General features: G+C 38.2%; 1 protein-coding gene across 3 annotated transcripts in view; it reads left to right on the top strand.

The window, feature by feature from the left end:
* DTNBP1 (dystrobrevin binding protein 1) overlaps positions 1 to 22,002 on the top strand; it is a 187,768-nt gene that overhangs the window by 155,088 nt on the left and 10,678 nt on the right. The window contains exon 7 of one of the 3 annotated variants that reach the window (XM_069092443.1): positions 18,862 to 19,040. The exons of 1 other annotated variant lie outside the window; for it this stretch is intronic. In XM_069092443.1, coding sequence (XP_068948544.1) covers positions 18,862 to 19,040 — 179 coding nt within the window. The remainder of the gene's footprint in view (positions 1 to 18,861; positions 19,041 to 22,002) is intronic. One more of the 3 variants, XM_069092441.1, reaches the window with a different exon arrangement.

Below are 22,002 nucleotides of genomic sequence, written 5' to 3'. Positions count from 1 at the left end.
AATATCCAACTGTAGCCATCTAGGAGGCATTTGGAAATATAGGGCTGATGCTCTGGAGGAGAGGGAGAGTAGAGGAGGCATAGATTGAGAAGTCATCTACAAAGAGACTATCAGTGAATGCAAGATAATGAATAAGATCATCAAGGGTGACACCAGAGAGAGAAAAAAGATACTAAGCTAGCACCTTGTAGGGGGATATCTAGATTTGAGTAGTTGGAGAAGAATGTCAGTTGAGACAGAGATAAGAGACTAGAGTCAAAGAAAAGAAGAATCTTGAAAGCAAGTGTCAGAGAACTGGTTGAGGGTAGGGGAGGAGAACAATAAAGTCTAATAGAGAAGATGACAACTGAAAAAAAAAAAACTTTGGATTTGGACACCAAGGAAGTCATTTGACCTTGGGGAAAGGAATTTCATTAGAGGGAGAGATGCAAAATGCAAGTTTCTTTGGTCTTCAGCTCTTTTTTTTTTTAATCAGCATTTTAGCAAAGATTAGTTGAAAGCTAATCAAGAAACTTTTAAAAGTTTTCAGTTAACAAGCAGATTTGGAGGTTTGAAATAGTCCTTTAAGTATACCAGGAGGATAAGGAGAGGAAAACTGATAGAAGAAAAAGGAGGGTGCCAAAGGCAAAAATTCCACAAAGAGACATCTCTGTGGAGAAGAATACATTGTTGAATTCTCTGATTTGATTTTTTTTAATCCTGCTTTCTTATCTCTCAAATGAAAAATATGCTGAAATTTTAGGTATAATAATTTAATTCAGACAATATTTATTAACAGTCTAAGTCTGAGGGAGATAACAAAGTTTGGATAAATCCATGCCCTAAAGGTATTAGAAGAGAGGAGATAGGGCATATTCACAAGTGTAATACAAAGTCTACATATAAAATGGTGCATGTTAAGTTTGCAAGAAAGGATCATATTAATTAAGATCACAGTACTAGGAGAATCAAGAAAAACTTAATGGAGGAAATGACAGTTGAGGCTTTAAAGGATTTGGACATTCTAGAAAAGCCCAAGATGAGCCAAGAAAAGAATGATGTTGGGTGTGGGCTATTTACTGCGGACAGTCAATCAGTCAGCTAGCATTTATTAAACACCTATTATGTGCCTGATACTGTACCAAGCTCTAGGACTACAAAGAAAGGCCCCCCCCCCCAAAAAAAAAAATTTTGTTTTCAAGGAACTAGAATTCTAATGGAGAGGTGATACAACAACTATTACTGACGGGCCTTAGCTGACACTTGAAGGAAACTAGGAAGACCAGGACAACTGAACTTCTTCTGTATGTGAAGGTGAACTTTTAACAGGTGAACTTTTTCACCTGTTAAATTCTTACTCAGTCTTTAAAGACTGATTCAAGTGCCACTTGTGTCTCGAATATAGCATTTTATTGTGTAACTCTCTAATGTATTTATCTGGATATGTTTTTATGTCTTATCCCTCAGCAGACTGTAAGTTCTCTGATGACAGGAGAGCCCTGTCTTATCTCAATTTTGTGTCACCTTTAATACTTAGCATAATGCTCTGCATAGTATAAATCATTTAAGAAACGTTTGTATTGTCGTAATGCTATTCAGTCTAACTTACCTGAAGAATAGAGTGTTCCCTTGGGGATAGGAAAGATCAGGCTGGAAAAATAAAGTGATGCCAGATTGTGGAGGGCCTTGAATGTCCGATTATAGAGACAGTTTTATTCAGTGAGTGGTGGGAAGCTATTAAAGGGTTTTAAGTAGAAGAATGTAGCAAGAACAGATCAGTGCATGACTGTTATTCTAGTAGGAGTGTGAAAAATGTATTGGAGGGAGCAGAGAGTGTAGGCAGGAGACCTGTTAGGAGGCCAGAGAGCAGTAGCCCTGGCAGCTAATAACGAATGCTTGTACTGAAGTAATAGCAGTTGAAATAAAGTAGAGGAGACAGATCAAAAAGATTATTTTGAGGTAGAATCACCTGTGTAGTATGGAAAGTGGCCATTTAAGATATAGGATTTCTGTCCTTACTCTCTTTAATTGTGTGTGTGTGTGTGTGTGTGTGTGTGTGTGTGTGTGTGTGTGTGTGTGAGAGAGAGAGAGACAGAGAGAGAGAGAGAGACAGAGAGATGGGTGGGAATCCACATATGTGGCACTGGGTAGAGGAACCCAGAAAAGAAAACTAACACATTCCATCTCCTTTCTTGTCCCTTTTTATTGTCTTGACTACTGCAGTTATTAAGATATATGTAAGGGCAGCCAGGTAGCACAGCGGGTAAGAGCACCGGCTCCAGTGTCGGAATGACCTGGAGATTGAATCCCGGGCTCAGACACTTAGCACCCACCCAGAAACAGCTGGCCATGTAACTTTGAGCATGTTACTTAACCCCAATTGCTTAGGGGCGGCCAGGTAGCTCAGCAAGTAAGAGCACCAGCTCCAGTGTCGGGATGACCTGGGGATCGAATCTGGGCTCAGATACTTAGTACCACACCCAGAAATAACTGGCCATGTAACCTTGAGCAAGTTACTTAACCCCGATTGCTTAAAAAAAAAAAAAAAGATATGTAGGAGGAATTTGGGTTTGATTATAACTCACCCTCTTTTATTTTTCTTACTTATGGTCATGGACTGGCTTAGAAAGCAGTCACAGTCTACCTTTTTATGGGATTGATGAATTCCAGGGGGAGACCATTGTTTGCCAGCCTAATACTGGTTTCCCCACCAGAGTACTAGATTCTCTTATATTTATTCCAGACTAGTTCTACCTCCTTTGACCTCTACCACATAATTACATAACCAAAGCTGGCACACTAAATTAATTTTGTGTCTCAGGGAGAACAGAGCAGAAAGGAGATGGTGGACAGAGCACTCATTGTTGAAGGATGTTAATCCTCAGATTAGAGGAACTTTATCAAGCACATCAGTTTCTGACTTCAGAGGGCAAGGAGGGGAGAGAGTTCAGAAGGAAGGAAGGAGACAGGGAGGGAGGGAAGAAAGAAAAAAGGAAGGAAGGAAGAGACAAACATTTGTTAAGCACCTACTGTGTTAGGCACTGTGGTAAGGACTTTACAAAACTACGATCCTCACAACATCCTTGAAAGGTAGGTATTATTTTATCCCTGTTTTGCAATTGAGGAAACTGAGGCAGAAGTTAAATGACTTGACCAGGATCACACAACTAATACTTGTCTAACTCAGGGCTTCCTGACTCCAGGCCCAGCACTTTTATTGGTCCGCTGCATTACGTATATATATATATATATATGTGACTCTATTGACTGAGCAATTTCCTGCCCTTCTGAGAGCCACAGGGAAAGTGAATTATCTCTAAGAGGCTTCTTACCCAAGTCAGCCCAGCCCAGCACATCTCTCACAGCTAGCCTTTGCAACTTGATATTCTCATAGTCTTTCTGGGTCCAAGCCTGGAGAGGAAACAAGTTGATGATATGCCACCCATATCTCCCTTCCTCAAGGTAGAGCACACTTCTTTTCTCCAACTCAGTCTTTCTGTGGGCTTCTGCCTCCTTCCCAGAACTCTCTGTGAACCATTTCCAGTTACCTACACACATGCGTTCCCTCTAAAACATCTGGTGTTATGCATTCTGGGATTCATATACCTGGCAAGGTAGGGCTGCATTCATTCAGACAGACAGACAACCATGCATACATACATAAATATGTGTGTGTGTATGTAAGGCAATTAGAAATAATGGTTTTCTGTTATTGTATTTTATTTTTGGTTCTGCTTTATAACAACAAAAAAACCTTTGAATTTCTTGAACCTATTTCTCCAAGCCTAAAATGAGAATAATACTGCCACTAATAGCACAAGCATGTTATAAAAATGAATTAACAGTTGTCAAATGGTTGCCTGTCCCTGGAGGAAAAAAGGATTATAAGCATGTAAATTATTAATAGTTAATAAAAATTTAAACATAGGATCTAGCTCTTGGATATTTTTCTTTTGTGGTAAAAAGCTGTCAGCTTAAATACAGTTCCTGTCCACAGTTTTGCACAATTTTTGTGGTTATAACACTACATTGTAGAGAATGTTCTTACCTTTTCTTTTCCTTCAAATTATTTAAAATTTATTTCACTTGCTTTGTTGTTCACTTGTCTTGTTTTATAGGCCAATGCCTTAATTTAGTTTTTGGAGGCAGATTTATTTTGTGGTTTGTTTCTGATTTGATAAGTCAAGCCCATGTTACTATTAAAGAGGAATTCTCCTCTAGTTATTAGGGTTGTTAAATAGCATCAGAAATGTGCCCACTAAGGAACAAGTAGTGAGTGTACAAAGAAGGAAAGTGGTGGAAAGACAAGGAAAGAATCAAATTAGTGAATAGAAGGAAGGAACCTTTTTTAAAATGATAAACTTATTAAAATTATTTCGCTTATTAAAATAAATTGATTTAAAACTATAAACTGGGGCGGCTAGGTGGCGCAGCAAATAGAGCACCAGCCCTGGAGTCAGGAGGACCTGAGTTCAAATGTGGCCTCAGACACTTGACACAAAACAAGCCATGTGAGCTTGGGCAAGTCACTTAACCTCAATTGCCCTCCCAAAAAAAAGGGAGAAAAATAACCCAAAACTATAAACTAATGTGCAATTGCTTGTGTCATTGCAGTAGTAAGAAACAGCAGGAGAACTTGGTCAATGACGTTCCACTTCACATATATATATATCACTTATATGGATTTAGAATTCATAGCTGAAAATGCCCAGAAATAAATGCAGCTTACTCTGCCAAATGTTCACACAGAATTTGGCATAATCCCAGAATGGGGGCAGCCAGATGTAGTGGAAGCAGTTATTGAAGTAGTTACTGAATTGAATTAAAGGATTGTATGAGTTTATACTAATATGAAAGCTTTGTTTTCAGAATACAGAGCTTTTCCACCCTTTTCTTTCAGAGGAGTTCTTTGAAACTAGTGTTACTTGGTAGAATTTAAAACCTTTCTATGGTTGGCCTTATTTTTTTTAAAACAGGAAATAATCATTACTAGTAGCTTAAACTACTCAGTCTCATTTGCGCAGATAAAAGAATGCTAAGGTGTGCAGAAGTCCACTTTTAAGGCAGAGGGTTTGGGAGATGGGGGGGAAAGAGGGTTTTTGTTCTTCTATCTCATATTTTCAGGAAATAGGCTTCCTGTGTCCTAAATCTAGGGAAATTCTTAGAGAAGTAAAAAATGGGGAGGAATCTTTCTAGTTTTAAGAAATCAAACCTGGAGGGGTAAAGAGAATTAATTAATAAGCATTTATTAAACAATTGTTGTGTATCAGGCATTGTGCTAAGTAGGAGAATACTAAGAAAAATCCTCCATATTCACTGTTTGGACTTTGCTTTCCCTGCCTGATGGTAAAGATTTTAGAAGGATTTAGAACAAAAGAAAGGAGATTCTTTTAGGGCCTGTGCTTTCTTTGTTAGGGGGTTTGGTTTAGGGAAGTAGATTTTTAACTAAATTTGGGATACCCTAGGAATGGTATGACAAACCAAATGAATTCACTAGATAAGAACTGACTTAGAAATAGATTTGTATGCCTAGGTAGGGCAATTGTGGAAATCAAGTTAAAATAGGTAGTCAGGCAGATGTAAGGGAAGACAAAGAAAAATGAGAGCTTATTTTCAGGTTAAGAGTGAATCATCTTAGCATAGACTAAAGAGATAGCAATAAACTTTTGTAACTTTTCCCGCCTGATTTCTTTTAACTGCCCCTCTCTCCAACTCCAAATATTTCCCTGTAATGTTTGGTAGTAAAACTTTTAAAACACCTCAAGGAAAACTGAATGCTCTTTTTTAGGAGCAGAAGAAGAAAATAACTTTTGTCTTCTCTGACTAATCATAGAGAAGTCAGAGTCTAGAGAGGAGAGAGATCCCTGGCATCTAGAGAGCTCCCTTGGTAGCTGCCAGGGAGCCAAGCTCTGGGATTTGTTGGCAAAAGAGAATGGTGATTCAAAGGTATAGGCGTTTGTTGTTACTCTGTCAAGGTATAAAAGTATCTACTAATAGTTCCCAGTTGTTAGGATGCTAGTTAAAGTAGTTTTACTATAGTATATAAGCATATAAAGTAGTTATAAAAATAACAGTATAACAGTATTTATAACTATTTATTACAGTTAGCATTTAACATTTGCAAAAGCACTTTACAAATATCTCATTTTATTCTGGAAACAGCACTGAGAGGAAGATGCTATCATTATCCTCATTTTACAGATAAGGAAATTGAGGCTGAGAGAAGAATACCACATCAAAAATTCAAAATGAATAACAAATGAGGCTAGTCATTGCCAAGCTTAGTATTCTGAAAAGCAGTCATTTTGGGGTGACATCAAAAAACAAGATCCCTTTTGGTTCTTTGTTAAAACTACATAATTCAGGGGCAAGCTAGAGCCAGCTCAAACCCAGTCAATGGGTAAAATTTCAGTGTGAGCATTTGCACCTCAGAAATCTACAAATTAGGTCTTGTTTTCTTGCTTGTATAGATTAAAGGAAGTGATGGGGTAAATGTCAGTAATACAGATTAAACTTAAAAGTGTGTCCTGAATACATTTTTATTTATTTATTGGTTGTGTTGTGGATACCTTTGGCAGTCTAATGAAGCCTTTGTACTACTTTTTGGAATATTTTTAAGTGCATTAAGTAAAATATATAGGATTACCAAAGAAATCAATTATATTGAAATCAAGATGTGACTTTTTTTCCCCAAGTTCATAGACCTCCATAAATCTATCCATGGAGCCATTTGAAGTTGCTGAGGTTAAGAAACCCTGAGTTAACAGTTAAGGGGTAGGGGTGCAAGAGATCCTCAGAAGGACACCATCACGTTTATAGACTGTTTAATGGGAGATTTTCTCTTGAAATTTTCAAATCAATAATAATAAAAATAACTGTTAAATCAAAATAGGTTTGCTTACATACTCCAACCCTTTTAATAATATCTGCCAATATTAGTTATATAAGTAGGACACTTAAATATATTGGTAGAAGTAATGTTCATATTTTAGTTTCATACTTAACCCCAGTTGGCCGCCCCAGGTGGCTCAGCGAGTAAGAGCACTGGCCCCAGTGTCTGGATGACCTGGGGATCGAATCCAGGCTCAGATACTTAGCACCACACCCAGAAATAACTGGCCATGTAACCTTGAGCAAGTTACTTAACTCCGATTGCTTTAAAAAAAAAAAAGAGGAGGAAGAAGTTGAAAACTTGGTATTGTTAAACTAGCAGCCTCAGCAATTTAGAGTTGTGAAGATCCCCAGAAGCATTCTAGCCCAACCACTACCTAAAAGGCAGACCCCAATCCAGTGTGCCCAACAAGTGGTTATCCATCCTCTGTCTGAAGACCTCCAAGGAGGGGGAAGCCCAACCCTGCACTGGGCCTTCCTTTCCATTCCTGACATCCAGCCTAAAGGGTACCTCTTTGCATCTTCTACCTGTTTCTCCTGGTTCCTCCTTTTAGGGCCAAATAGATCATGTCTGACCTGTATTACACTTGAAAAGTACCCTGGAACTTGAAAGTAGTGGTCAGGTATGCCTGGAGTCTTCTTTTATCCAGGTTAACTATCCCTAGGTCTCAAGCAATCTTCATGGGGCATATCCTTCACCCTTTGAGTCAGATTTTCCCCTATCTAAGCTCCTTCCTGAAAAATCAGACACAGCTTTGCATGAGGGAACGCTTTTCAGATTACTAAACTGTTAGCTATAACTTTGATGCTGGTGAAGTGTGACTCCTGAAGGCTACATAGTCTGGAGATATCCCCCAGTTAGCCAGTATATCTGTGGAATTTGGACCCAACCATTCTTTAAACAATGAAATAATCAAGATGCTTTTGCAAATAAAGCTAGTAATAAGTGCATGAAGTGTTTCTACTCCAAAAATTTAAGTCATGGTTTTCTAAAGCTTAAGTGTCACCTTTAAAATATCCAAAGGAAGTTCAGAGGTTCTAAATCACTGATTTCCTAGCCCATTCTTCTTCACCTAATCACAGATGTATAGGTTATTAAATCTTCCCTGTCTATCCTAATCATAGACAAATTTTACATCTTGCTAATGAGGGAACTAAGTCCCAGAAAGGTTAAGTGACTTAGCTAAAGTCACAACGTCAGCCCAAAGATGGTCTTTTGATTTGGCATAATGCTCCTTGTGCCCACCATGAGCTGTAATAAAAGTTAGTGTGTATTTTATCCTATAAAATAGTGTTTTGAATTAAACTTCATCTTCTATGGGCTTTATAGTGACACATTGTTTTGCATTTCTGTGGGGCACATTTTGTTAACCTTAAATAGTAGCCATTTCCTTCAGAGTAATTGAGGGAAATCAGAAAAGTCTCCCGGAAGCTTGACAGTAGAATAGTGTTTCCTGCAGTGTACTTGGGAAGCGGTTCTTCCACCAGCTGCTCACACAGACTAAAATTTGTAAGACTGAATAGGAGTTGCTATGAGTTGTTTTTTGTATGAGATAGTTATTCATTCCAACACTCTACAAAAGCTGCCACTTCTGATAATCATATTCTAGGTAAGTATATTCCTTTCTTAACTGCTTGTAAATGAAATAGAATGATTTCTTTGTAAGTTGATAGGGTTTTAAATGTAGGCTTTTTTTTTTTGGTAAGAGACTTTTGACTTTCTATTTCAAAAATGTTAATCCTTGTATTCACATATTATTTCGCCAACTCAGAGCCATTAAGTTTAAAAACTTTTTATGCTGTTTCTGAGTCTTAAAAAAAATATGGAAGTTATAAAAATTATTATGAAAAATGCTAGAAACATCTTGGTGTTAAAGAGTAGTACAAAACTAAAATAACTGGAAATTCTAATCACAGAACATGACATAACAGTTTCAAGAAGCTAATAATATTTATGAATGAGATTTTCTAGTTTGGTACATAGCAAATTTTATTCAGTTGTTAGTATGGGGAGAGGGCTGGAATTAGATATTAAAGAAATGACTTCATATACTTTGTTTTGTTATATTTTTTATCTGCTTTATTTTAAAGGGTGAAGACTATTTTATCAAATGGTAGCTCTATAAAGCAATTTATAAGTAGACTTTATAGAATCACAGTTAGAAAATATTAGAAGGGATCTTAGAAATCTTGTATTATTTTATTCTGTTATACAGTATCCTCACTAACATTTTTCTTCAACTTTTTTTTTTTACGAATAAGAGAAAAAGGAGTGGGGGAAGAGTAGAAAGTGATTTAAGGAAATAGAAGCTACCCTAATGTCTATTTTTTAGTTTTAAGATATACTTAAAGTCCATATTCTAAAATGAGACTGTCAGAATTTTGCAATTCTAGAAACTGTTAGAACTCGCTTTGAGAAAGTATCCATCTCTTTCCTGAAAGGCAAATCTGCATCCAACATTTTAATGAAAGAATTTTGCTTAGTTATCCTTGTGGGAAAATTTTCAAATTTTACTTTCCACTAATCATGTTTCACCTAACATCATATATACCTGAAGCAGAATCAGTTAATTCTATTTCTTTGATTTTTTCCCTCTTTGTCTCTGTTATTTACTAAAATGTTAAGCATTTAGTATTTAAAGATAGAAACTAAGTCTCCCTAGTGATTGAGTCAATTTAGTGCTGAACTCATCTGTCATTTCTTTCTTGTTTTAAAATATTTTTCATTAAATGAATTCTATGCAACCCTGTTAAAATTCTAACTAACTTTAAATCCCATTTGTTAGTTACTTTTACCTTTCTTGAGATCTCCATTTCCCTCCTGCTCCCTGATTTTGGAACATTTTTTTTGGTAGTTGATCATACTTTACTAGAGGATAGGTGACCAGGGTAAGGAGAACAAACTCAGTACATTCCCCTTTTCTACTTAGTATCTGTGCAAAAGGGTTTGCTTGTAGAATTGGTTGAAAGTGTTGATAAAAATGACTTTGTTGGGTTTTCTGTGGATTTCACATATCTCTGTTATCCCTCTGTCTCACTGCAACAGATAACTGAGAATTGATTGTACCACCTTCTCTGAATAATAGGGTTTTTGTTGTGTTGTTATCTGTTTGGAGTGGCTACTGGTGGCTCCAGAGGAAGTTGGGACCAGATAAAACTTGAGTGATGATCTGAGGTTGAAATAAGAGAAAAGAATCCTAGCTAGATAAGAGGATTGAAGGAACACTGTGAAGAAAAAAAACACCACTTAATCTTTCTCTGCTTCAGTTTTTTCTGCTTTTTACAAGACTATTTAGAGCCTCAATAAATAGTGTTGTTTCTGACTTTCATCAACTATAATTAATATAAAGTATGAATTTGGGGCTTCTTTTCCTTGACAGCATATGGTTCACAATTAAAAAGTCTAAAATAGTTGTTTGGAAACCCTTCCCTCTAGCAGATATAAGGTCAGCTAATTTTTCAGTTAGTTTAATTAAAATTTTCCTCCATCATAGCTTGTTGGTCCTCTTTCTTTTGAATAAAAAGCTAGACATCACTAGACACAATGCACAGGTAGCAGCATAACCATATCTTACCTCAGTGAAGCTAGTATAGTAGTAATACTAAGTGCTTACACACATAGAATGTGTGTGTATATATGTCTGTGTTATACATATATATGCATTTTATATATATATATATATGTCTATATATATCAGTTAAGGTTTTCAAAGTGCTTTTCTCATGACAGCTTAGGGAGATAAGTAGTTCAGATATCCCCATTTTATGAATGAAGAAACTGAGGCTCATAGAGGGAAGTGACTTGCCCACAGTCACACAGCTACTAAGTATTTAGATCTGGGATTCACATCCAGGTCTTCCTGCTCCTGCTACAAGTATGGTTTTTTTCTTGTATATCAGTCTGTCTCTCAAAGAACATTAGTAATCATCTTTCCACATAAACCCTGTTATTTTGATCTTAGAGACCAAACTCACATGCAGACATTTTGGATTTATTTTTAAATTCATATGTTGTGAGACGTTGTTTAACTATTATAATTTTGAAAAGCTATCACAAAATTTTTAAATGTCTTGTTGAGCTGTGGTTGGATTTTCTGTCAGCATAGGAAGATGAGTACTTTATATTAAGTCACTATTTTCCACTAATTGTACTAGTCCCTAGTACAACTGTACTAGGGTACAGACCAACTGTCCCTCCTCCCCCACCCGTACCCCATGGATCACAGGACAAAAAAACGTTTAGGTGCAAGAAGTTCTGTGGAGGAGAAAAATCATTTCCTGCAAATTACTGCCTTTCTTTTGTTTCACTTGGAACAGGATAGTTGTTCTTTAATTAAAACCCCTTCATGGCACTGCCTACATTGATCTATGTTTCTGCACAGCTAATTCTGGAATGACTAAAAAAGAAAACAGATTAGCCAAACTTTCTCTTCTCAAGTGCCTGAAACATACTTAATATATTTAGGCATTTAGCTTCGACTCATTCCAATATCTTTGCAGTCATGAAGGATTTGAACAGTTACTTTGACAGCTGAACCGAAAATGAGAAGACTTCCCTGAATAGTTCACTGATTTTTTTTTCCTTTTTAAAGCATGCATGCTGAATTGCTTAGAGGCTATATAAAGGAGATGAACATTTCTGATGTTTCTGATTCATTGGAGCCAAGGGTGATTTTCAGTGTTACTGTCAATCCTGGCATCTGTTTCAGTGTTCTACTTTAAACTTCCCTTTGTCCCCCTACCCCTTTTCAAATGTTTGTTCTTTCATGTTCTTTGCTATTAAGAGCTTGTGCCAGGAGTAAAATTCAGATTGCATTTTTCAAGAGAGGCAGCAGTTGTAGGAATTATCCAAAACATAGGGTAGTGATGAAATAATTTAGCTTTAATTCTAGAATGCTTCATGAATGCTTCTTTTCTCTTGTAAATTTATATTCCTTGTTTATATTTTGCTTCAGTCTATATAAAATGTTCATCTCTTTTCCTTAGTTCTCACTGACTGGGCTGCCAGGAGGGGGAGCAGAACATAGCTAGACCCTCAGGATAAAGTGGGTTCGGGTTTAAGAAAATGTTATTTTACTATCCTTTTAAAAATATGTAACATGTAAAGGAATATAATTTGCGCATGGGAGATTATAAAATATGATATGGTTATAGTATTTTTTTGTCACAAATGAAAATTCATTTATCACTATAAGCCTGGCACCATCAACACATGATTATGGTTCGATGCATAGAGCACTGGGCCTGGAGTGAGCAAAAGTTCAAATCCAGCCTCAGACATTTATTATCTATGTAACCCTGAGCAAGTCACTTAACCTTTGCCAGCCTCAGTTTCTTCATATGTAGAATGGGGATAGTAAAAACATCTACCTCCCAGGGTTGTTGTGAAGATCCAATGAGCTAATAACTGTAAAGTGCTGTGCAGACTTTAAAATGACTTCTTGTTGTTTTTTATCATGAATCATTAGAACTGGGGACATAAATACATAAGAGACTACAGATCCTGCCTTTGAGAAGGCAGATCCATGATAAGGTTTAGTGAGGGCTTTTAGGGATGGGCAGGACTTGTTTGTAGGAATCCAGGAAGACTGGACAGAGAGTAGGGATAATCGTGGTAGGAATGTGATGGAGGAGGAGAGGGACTCAACAAACCAAAGGGCCATCGTCTCATCATCAGTGCAGGACTGCATAAGAAGAATGAAATGAAGAAAGGAATGAGAGGGAGTACTTGGCAGATGTCCTCAGTGAAATACGAGGCAGATTTTCAGCAGGAAGGGCAGGGGGAAAGAATATCTTTGGAGGCTTGTGGAGAAAATAGGAGTTTTGGGACAGTCGTGGTTAATTGGTAGGGAATCAATTAAGGAGGAGTGCTAAGATTGCCTTGCTCTAATGAGAACCCAGTTGAGAGTAGTTAGATCAGTTTGGTCCTAGATAGCACAGTTTGGTGATTTCCTCCAGTTCCATGAAGTAGGAGCAGGGAAGGCAGATGGTGGAAGTATTCCTAGGGCTAAGGCTCAGCATGGCATAAATGTCAGCCAATAAATATTTATTAAGGGCTTATACTGTGGCAAGCACTGTGCTGAGTGCTGGAGATATAAAGAATACATTAATGATTGGACAAGGGAATTAGATATTCATGAGTAGAGAATAGTGGTTCACTAAGAGGTTGATTTGGAAGGGAGGAGAGTATAGCAGAGCAGAGGGGAAGGCCTGGGCTGGTACTGAGGGATAGAGAGTCATTGTAAAGATGAAGAGTACATTTAGGAGAAATGAAGCATACTGAGAGAGGGAAAGATAAAAGATAATGATCAGATAAGGAAAATTCAATGTTCTTGATCAAATATATGATCACCTCTGTGTGACTGAGTAGAAGTGGAAGAGTAAGTCATGGGATTTGAGTAAATTGAGGAATTGGGAAATTAGGGTATTTGTAGGAACACCAGCTTTTATATTGAAGTCTACTATAATGAGAGGAGAAGATGGAAAGCAGGACCATGAGTTAGTCACTTAACTCATTGAAAGGAGAAGGAATCTCTTGGGTGTCAGTTGATTGGTGATAAAATTTGGATTAAATGAACTTTAAAGGAGGAGTGGCAGCTAAGAGACAGTGGGAGGAGGATCTCAGAGTGGTAGTGGGGGGTTGGAGTATTCTGACCCCCCACCCCAACTAGTGAGTTAAGGGTATGAGGGAAAGTTCAACCAGTATTGGCAAGGGGGGACAGGGATACAGTGCCATTGATAGGAAGTCAGGTCTCAGTGAAAGCCAGAAGATGGAAGGAGTGAGAAAGGAAGAGAGTTAAGGTGAAAATAAGTTTAATTATTACAGGCGTTCCAGAAGGCACAGTGGGAAGGGAAGATTTGGAATAGGGCATTGAGAAGAGGATAGGGTTTAGGAGGCTGGGAATGAGGGAGTGGACAGACAGATGAAGTCAGGAGAGAAAGGATTTTGTTCTTCAGCAGTGGGGGCTGAGGTGTTAGTATCACAAGGATGGGAATAGTGTAAGAGGGTGGGAGTTCTAGAACTGTTTGAAAATGAGTCCAAGCAGAATAACAGGTCCAGTGATGAAGGCAGGTGATCAAGAGGCTCAGTGTCAACATTTTGTCTGCACAGACTCCAGTTGCCCAGGATGCTGTGTTCCTGTGAATTGGGATCAACCTGGAAGTGTTGGGGAGAAAGGAAGTGGTTTGTCCCAGCCCTGCTCACCAGCCAGACACACAGCATTGGGCAGGCATGGATGGCTTGCCATCAGGATTGTTGACCTCAATCAGTCTGTGATCACAGATCTTTTTGATTTTTTCTGTGGATTCTCTTTTTTCATTCTTTGAGAATATTACCCTCTTTGAAATAGGAATGTCAGTCCCTGAGCGTCTTTAAAGTTGTCAGTTTTAAGTACATATTTTCTCTGTATATATTTTCTGAGATCCACTTCATATTCCCAACTTAATCATTAGCACAGTTGCTACTTCCTTATCTGGCACATTGGGTATTGGGTGTTGTGATCATTTAATGTTCCACTATTATCAATGATGAGAGTAGGTTACCATTAAAGTGTTGTAGCTGTGTTTTATATTAGTTAATTGTCTTCCCGAAAATTTCATCTGTAAATGCCTTTGGAGTCACTGAGTCCCACAAAAACTTTTCTGCAGACTTGTTTCCTTTCACTGCTTGTTTCCATTTTGTAAGTAGGATTTCTCACAATCCTCTATCAGTCCCCTCAGTAGATTATTCACACCAGTAAATTAGCCAAATATTTAATGTAGAAAATAATTTTGTTCTGACTTCTTTAAAAAAAAAAAACAAATTTACAGAATCTTAGCACTTGATCTCACGACATCTAATTCAACTTGTACTCAAAGCATGAATCTCCTAAACCCATGAATCTTTCAGAAGTGATCATCTAGTCTGTGCTTTGAAAACTTCTGAATAACAGGGAATTCAACTAACTCCCTATCATTCTACCATAGGGAAGCTCTAATTATTAGGAAAATGTCCCTTCTATTGAATAGAAATTTGCTTTCATGTGACTGCCCTCTACTACTTCTAAGTTTTCCCTCTAGGTCAAGTATTCTTAACATTTTTTGTGTTACATATCCTTTTGTTGGGCTAGAGAACCTTTTCTCAGAATATTTTTAAATGCGTTAAATACAGAGGATTACAAAAGAAGCTAATTATATTGAAATACAGCTTATCATGGACCCCATATTAAGAACCCTTGTTCTAGGGATAAGCAGTAGTAGTTAAATAACTCTTCTGCAAGACAACCCTTCAAATATTGGAAGATAACTATTATATCCCCCTTTTGTCTTCTTTTCTCTAAGTTAAACATCCTGAACCCTATATGTAAGGTTGTATTGACTTATATTTGATTGAAATGTTAAAAACTTTTATGTTTTTGAGAAAAATTCCATTAAAAAAGTAACATCATACAGATACTCTGCCAATGTTAATTTAATTTAATAAGGTAATAAATAGGATTTTAATGACTGTGATTCTTGTGTTAAGTCTTGGCCATTTTAGAATGATAAATATATATTCCCTGCTGAAGCCCCCCTCAGGTACTACCTCATGCTGTAGAATTGACCCTAGGTACTTGGGGGGATACTAGTTGAGGTCAGGCTCTTGCAGGTTCTGCCCTCTAAACTGGGAAGACTTTGAGACTCTATCTGCCTCCAAATACAACCTCACTAAGTTTGAAGAAACTCATCGCCAGAAGGTTGGCTATCACTTCACGACTTTTTCATCCTAGCAAGTCATGAAGGGGACCATCTGTTATGGTGAGGAAGATTTGCATTTGGGGGTGGGGGGGTAGAGGGAGAGAGGGGGAGAGAGAGAGGAAGAGACAGACAGACATTCAGACTGAAAGCACAGAGACCTGAAGTGCAAACATATATTTGCTGGTATTTTTAATACATGCCATTTAAAAATATGTATTTTAAGGTATCCATACTATCTGACCAGATTAAAAAAAATATGTAGTCCAAAAAGCACTCGCAGTTGGACTCATCCCTTCTGTTGTCCGCTCCATGATATGCAGGAAGAGTTGGTTTATAAAACAAATTAGGGCGCTTATTCCCTTTACAACAAAACTAGCCGAAGGGCTCTTTTTAATAGAAGACAGAATCCTTGTGGCAGTAAAAAATTATTTAAACACAGCTTGTCAGAAAAACCCCTATTCCATAAAGTGAAGTACATGTGAACTTGTGCAAATTTAGGGTGTTGCAAGAGATGGACAATGAACAGCCATCAAATGAGTGTTTCTCAGATTGCAAATTGATCCTCCTGGGGAGGAACAGGAGGAATTCCAAGAGTTTCCCAGATCCCTGAGCTTCAGAGCTCTAAGCAGCTGCTTAAGCTGGATGGAGGCAGAACAGTGCCTGAGTAAGACCTTGTTCTCAAGTACACAGCGATCAAACACGATGAGCTTTGTGGGACATGCAGGGTTCTCGGAGCCCTTGGGAGAGGAGAGATGGTGGAGTATGATTGTAGGATAAAAAGACTGAAGATCCCTGTCCTCCAATAAAGATGAAACTTCATTGACAGTAATAGGCAGCAGTGTTTAGGTCTTGTAGCAGCGATCATAGTTTGTTCTTTGCAAACATATACACATAAGAGGAATTAGTTGAACTTTCTGGCCAGTCTCATCTAACCAATATACCGATGGATGTGTTCTTAGTATACCTTTCTTGCCATCCATCTCTAGTTATATGTATTTGTGTGTATGTGCGTGTGCATGTATGTATACATAAATATATATAATCTGCAGCGCGGGCAGCCATGCGCGCACGCACAGACTTGAGTCACCCATTTGGCTCTGATGGGATCTTCTCACCAGCTGTTACTTTTTCGAGGTTCTATTAATATAGTAATAATCAGTTTCTCTTCTAAATGAATCTTTAGTCCTATTATAAACATTATTTTTAAAAATAACAATTATATTTGGAAAATAGATCTTCTTTCCTTTCCGCTAGCTCCTTTGAATAGTCTAGCCTATGAATGAAGAGTTCGAGGCAGTTAATTGTTGAAGTAAGAATATAGTCTCCCAAAGCTGACAATACTTATTTGAACATATATATTTTAGTATTTTTTAAAATCCATCACATTATTTTATAGTCAGGAACTTTTTCATTTGACCGTTTTTTGAAGATGAGCTAGCTTTGTTTATATGGAATTATTCTTCATGTCTTAGCTCCTCAGTTTATCCCAAGTGTGTGAAGTAATAGAAATTCTCTACTTATCTAGCAGTGGGGTGTTTTGGAATGACAGAGATAAAGGCAGGATATCAGTAATAGTCTTCCGTTACTCTAGCACACAGCCCAAGGTGCTGTATGCTTGGCTCAGGCCTAGTTAGGAATCTCTATAGACACAGCCAGATGCACAGGAGTTCTCTTAATCTAAGGATCTATAAATGGCTAAAAAAATTTTTGATAATTATATTTCCATGAACTTAGATGGGAAAATTACATTTTTATTTCAGTATAACTAGTTTATTTTGTAATCCTGTGTTTTTTAGAACATTCTAAGAGAGAGCTCATAGGCTTCATCTGCCCGCCAGAAGGGTCATTAAAAAAAGATTAAGAATTTCTGCAGAATTTGAAGTGATGAATGATGAATAGTTCTATACTGATTTGGAGTATAAAAGTTTTAGGAAGCTGTGACTTTAAGGCAATATAAAAACATCAACTTGCCTGGGGTTAGCAGTGACTTGTTCTAGGCTGGTGAATCATAGGAAATACAGTTTTATTCATTTTCCTTCCTTTGTATCTCTTTAGAGGAAGTGCTAAACGAGTATAAAGTATTTATAGGTCAGAAAAGCAGCTTGGCCTAGTGGATAGAGTGTCAGCCTGACCTCCAAGTCAGAAAGACCTGAGTTTCTGGCCCACCTCTGCCACTGCTGGCTGTGGAATCCTGGGTGAGGCTTCTCTATAAGACTGTTATTTGCAGCATGTTTACTTATCTACACTGGTATAGGGAATTTACTGACTAGGAATTCCCTACCCTGATGCAATCACAGGTCCTGGGCACTGTCTTCTCCCCTCCCCCAAATTATAAGGCTTGTTTAAAAAATACATAACACTGAAAGGCCCTAATGTCCCTAGCCTCTCCTTAAACTTAGAGAGTGCCACGGTCAGATGGTTCAGATCTTGTCTCTGACACTTACTAGCTGTGTGACTGTACCCAGGTCTTTTAATACTTCTGACCCTTGGTTTCCTGTCTTTAAATCAGAGCTGTTGGACTCAGTCATCTCTAAGGTTCTTGCAGTTCTAAATTCTGTGAGGCTCCAGTCCTGATTCTAAAGTGGGAACAGAGGATTTCATCCCTCTCTGCCCTCCCCATGCCCCAGGAGAATATAAGATTCTTTATAATCAGTCACTAGTGTCTGTATCTAGAGATCCACCTCACATAGTGCCTTGCACATAGGTACTTAGTGCATGTTTGTGTCACTGAAGTGCCTTGCCCATGTGTATAAGCTGTGTTGGTAGTGCTCAGGATAAAATGCTAAGGAAAACTTAACATATAGAACAGTGGAGTCACATGTCCTAAAGTGTGTGTGTGATTAAGTGTTGGTTGCATCAAGTGGAGAAAGTCATGCCACTCACTTGCTTCCTCAGGGGTGGAGTGAACCCTAAGGAGGGCATTTTATCAAGCACTGCCTAGCTTCCATCAAACTGACGTCAAGAGATGGGGCTGTCTTTTCTTTCACGGTCAGAACCAGACCACTAAATACCGTAAACACTGGCTGCTTCGCTATGTGTTCTCAGATATATTAGGTGATCAGGAATCCACTGTCCTCAATCTTATGTAGCATTTTCAGGTGATTCGTTTCTGGCTGGGGTGTGAGGCCAGTTAGGGTTTGTATATGAGCACACACCATCACCAAGAGCATAAATGTACTACACTTAGAAGGCATCATCTGCTACGTACAGGCATTAAACAGGTTCAGGTTGGCAGTGACTTTATGTGTCACCCCTTTGTTAGAGCCTTCCCTGAAGTTGGCTTCTTTCTCTTTCCTCAGCTGAGCTAGATGCAGAGCATACTCAGAAGGTGCTAGATATGGAACACAGCCAACAGCTGAAACTAAAGGAACGCCAGAAATTCTTTGAAGAAGCCTTCCAGCAAGACATGGAACAGTACCTTTCCACAGGCTATCTGCAGATAGCTGAACGACGAGGCAAGTTGGAACATGTTTTCATCTGATGGATGTATGTCTATATGTGTCTCATGCTACTGACTCACCCAGGGTGGGATTGGGAACAGAGCCTGTTATTGAACATATACTCATATTGCTCAAATACTCACCTTACTCACCTAGAGCTACTTTCTGGCATTGTTCCCTCTATCCCCTAGGCTTTAGAATATGGGAGAAAATATTAACTGCCCAGTGGAGCTTTTAACATACCTTCATTTCTCCTCCAAAAAACTCATTCCTGAACTCCTTGCTGTATAAGGTATTCTAGTGACAGGAAGCTCCCAAGGTCTACTTTGTGTTTATGGGCTAGAGCCAAGAAGGTGAGACACTTCTACCCTCATGTGATAATAAGATGAATTGAAAACTAGTTGAATGGCTGGACTTAAGGAATAGTTGTTAATTGTTTGATGTCAGCATAGCAAGAGGTCTCTAGCTGAGTCCCCTAGGGATCTCCAGGTGGCCCTATGCTGTTTAACATTTTTATCAGTGACTTGAAGGAAAGCATAGATGATATCCTTATCGAATTTTTAGATGATAAAAAGCTGGGAGAAATGGCTAACATACCAAAGGACAGGATCAGGATCCAAGAAGACCATAACAGGCTAGATCACTGGGTTGAATCTAATCAGATAAAATTCAGTAGGGCTAAAGGCAAAATCTTAAACCACAGTTTCATAAAATTAACCTCACAAAGTAGAGTTGGGAAGACATGGTGAGACAGTCCTTTGTCTGAAGATCTTAGAGCAGGAGGGGAAGGTTAGTGGCCCATAAACGCCATGTGAATCACTAGGGTGATAAAGCAGCCAAAAGAGTTAATTCAATCTCAGGCTGCATTACAGGAGGCATAGCTTCCAGGACTAAGAAATGTCAGACCACAGCTGCAGTATTGTGTTCAGCTTAGAGGATGGTCATAAACCGGAGAGTGCCCAGAGGAGAGCATCTGAGAGAGGGAAGGGCCCAGTCCATGTCAGATCAGAATTGGTGGAAGGAACTGGGGGTGTCTCGTCTGGTGAAAGGATTGCTTAAGGGAGATGTGATCATTATCTTCAAGTATTTGAAGGGTTGTTATAGAGAAGAGGAACTGGAACTGTTCAATTTGACCTCAGTGGGAAGAACCAGGAATAAAGTGTGAAATTTAGATGGACAGGAGGAGAAACTTCCTAAGAACCAGAGCTTTCCCAGGGTGCAGCAGGCTGCCTGGAGCAGTGGCAGGCTCCTCTTCACAGAGGTGCTGGTGGCTACTTCTTGTTCAGACATATTAGAGTGAGAGTTCCTTTGGGTATAGGCGAGGCAGAATGGTCGTGGAGGTCCCTTCCAACACTGAAATTATTTGATTCTGTCATTTTGAAATTTACAGAAGAGATTCATGTCAGTTGTAGAAATGGGCACAGGAAAAGAAAGGCTAACGCACCCTTTCCATTCTCCTGCCTTTTTAAAGCCTTTCCCTCCCATGTTTCTATCACCCTCCCATTTCTTATATTCTGTTCTTTCCCCACCCTCTTTACTGTATCTCTTCCATTCTGTCCTATCTCCATCATCCTACTTTGCCTCCTTACTCAAGGGAGGTATCTAAGGGGAAAATGGAAACAAACAGTAGAGGAAGGAAAGGAATGTAGAAGAAACTAATTGGTTAATAATATCTAAAGTATGATAAATCGATGCAAATGATTATATAATTTTTCCAACCCTGATCCTGACCATGTGATGTATATTTCAGTTTGAACATGTTTCCTTTTTTTGTTTTGTTTAATCAGTGCTGTTTTTGATATACATATATAATTTCAGAGAGACAGAGAAAAATCTTTACAGTATAGAGAAATGAAATATTCTCCCATTTTGAGGGATGACCTGGATTTATTTTTACTAGATTTTGTAACTTCAGTAATAACATGATCTGTTGTATGGCGCACCTGTTGCCAAGGCACAAAAAGCTTTTTGTTTGTATTTACCATACAGTTAAGAGAGAGAACCCTTATAGAAAGCTAACCTGGGTGATTGTGGCAGAAAGTCTCTGTCCTCAACAGCTAGTTTGTTTTTGTTTTAATTGGAGGGCAGGATGGAATGGAAATTTAACTGGCTGAATACCCCAACTTCTACATCATTTGATCTTCACAGATACTCTTTAGATTTGCACATAATTTCCTTATCACAGTGTACCCAAGGGCAGTGGGGAGAAGACTCTTTCTGGAGGGGAAGAGCCTCACACAAAACAGCTCATGGCAGGGAAGTCGCTGCTCTTTTTATACATGAGAGGCACCCCAGATATGACAGAGATCACATGTTTCATTTATTGATTCATCAAATATTGAATATGCTTTTATGTACAGAGCACTGTATTAGATGCTGAAATGCAAAATTGAGGGAAGACACGGACCTTGTTCTCAGAGCTTATGTTCTGTCACGTTAGATTGTGAGCTTGTCACTTTAGAAAAGATGAACTTAGTCTATTGATGTTAATGGTAGAGTTAAATGTTTTGCCTAAGAAAAACCATATATTCTTCTTCAACACAGAATTATTTTGTCAGAAAATGATTTTTTCATGTAGGGAGGGAAGACTGCTCATTATTTAATATAATATATGTGAAAATGCCATATTTTTCCACCTCTCTAATGATATCGCTTCATGGTTGTTTCTAAAGGCCCAGATTGGGCCTTTCACACTTTCTAATGTGCATGGGCTCTTCTTATGTTACTTAGATAAATTTGTTTTACTTTTAAGCTTTCTGTTTTGGTTAACAACTTTAGTAACTTGGAATGGATGTGATTTAGGGAAATTTTGTGCATGTAATATGGTGACCTCTATATGATTTCCTCTTCCACATATGTGTGGACAGCTGAAATAGCCCTTGCCAAATCCATTGTGAGGTATGTAACCTTTTTTTGAGGACACAGCCCTTGGCTCTCTTTTTATTTATTTATTCATTTATTTGTTTGTTTATTTATT

The sequence above is a fragment of the Petaurus breviceps genome, unplaced genomic scaffold (genome assembly GCF_028583685.1).
Source record: "Petaurus breviceps papuanus isolate PSGF00001 unplaced genomic scaffold, PetGlider_PUasm1.0 190, whole genome shotgun sequence".
Lineage (NCBI taxonomy): Eukaryota > Metazoa > Chordata > Mammalia > Diprotodontia > Petauridae > Petaurus > Petaurus breviceps.
This window is presented reverse-complemented; position numbering and strand designations above follow the sequence as displayed.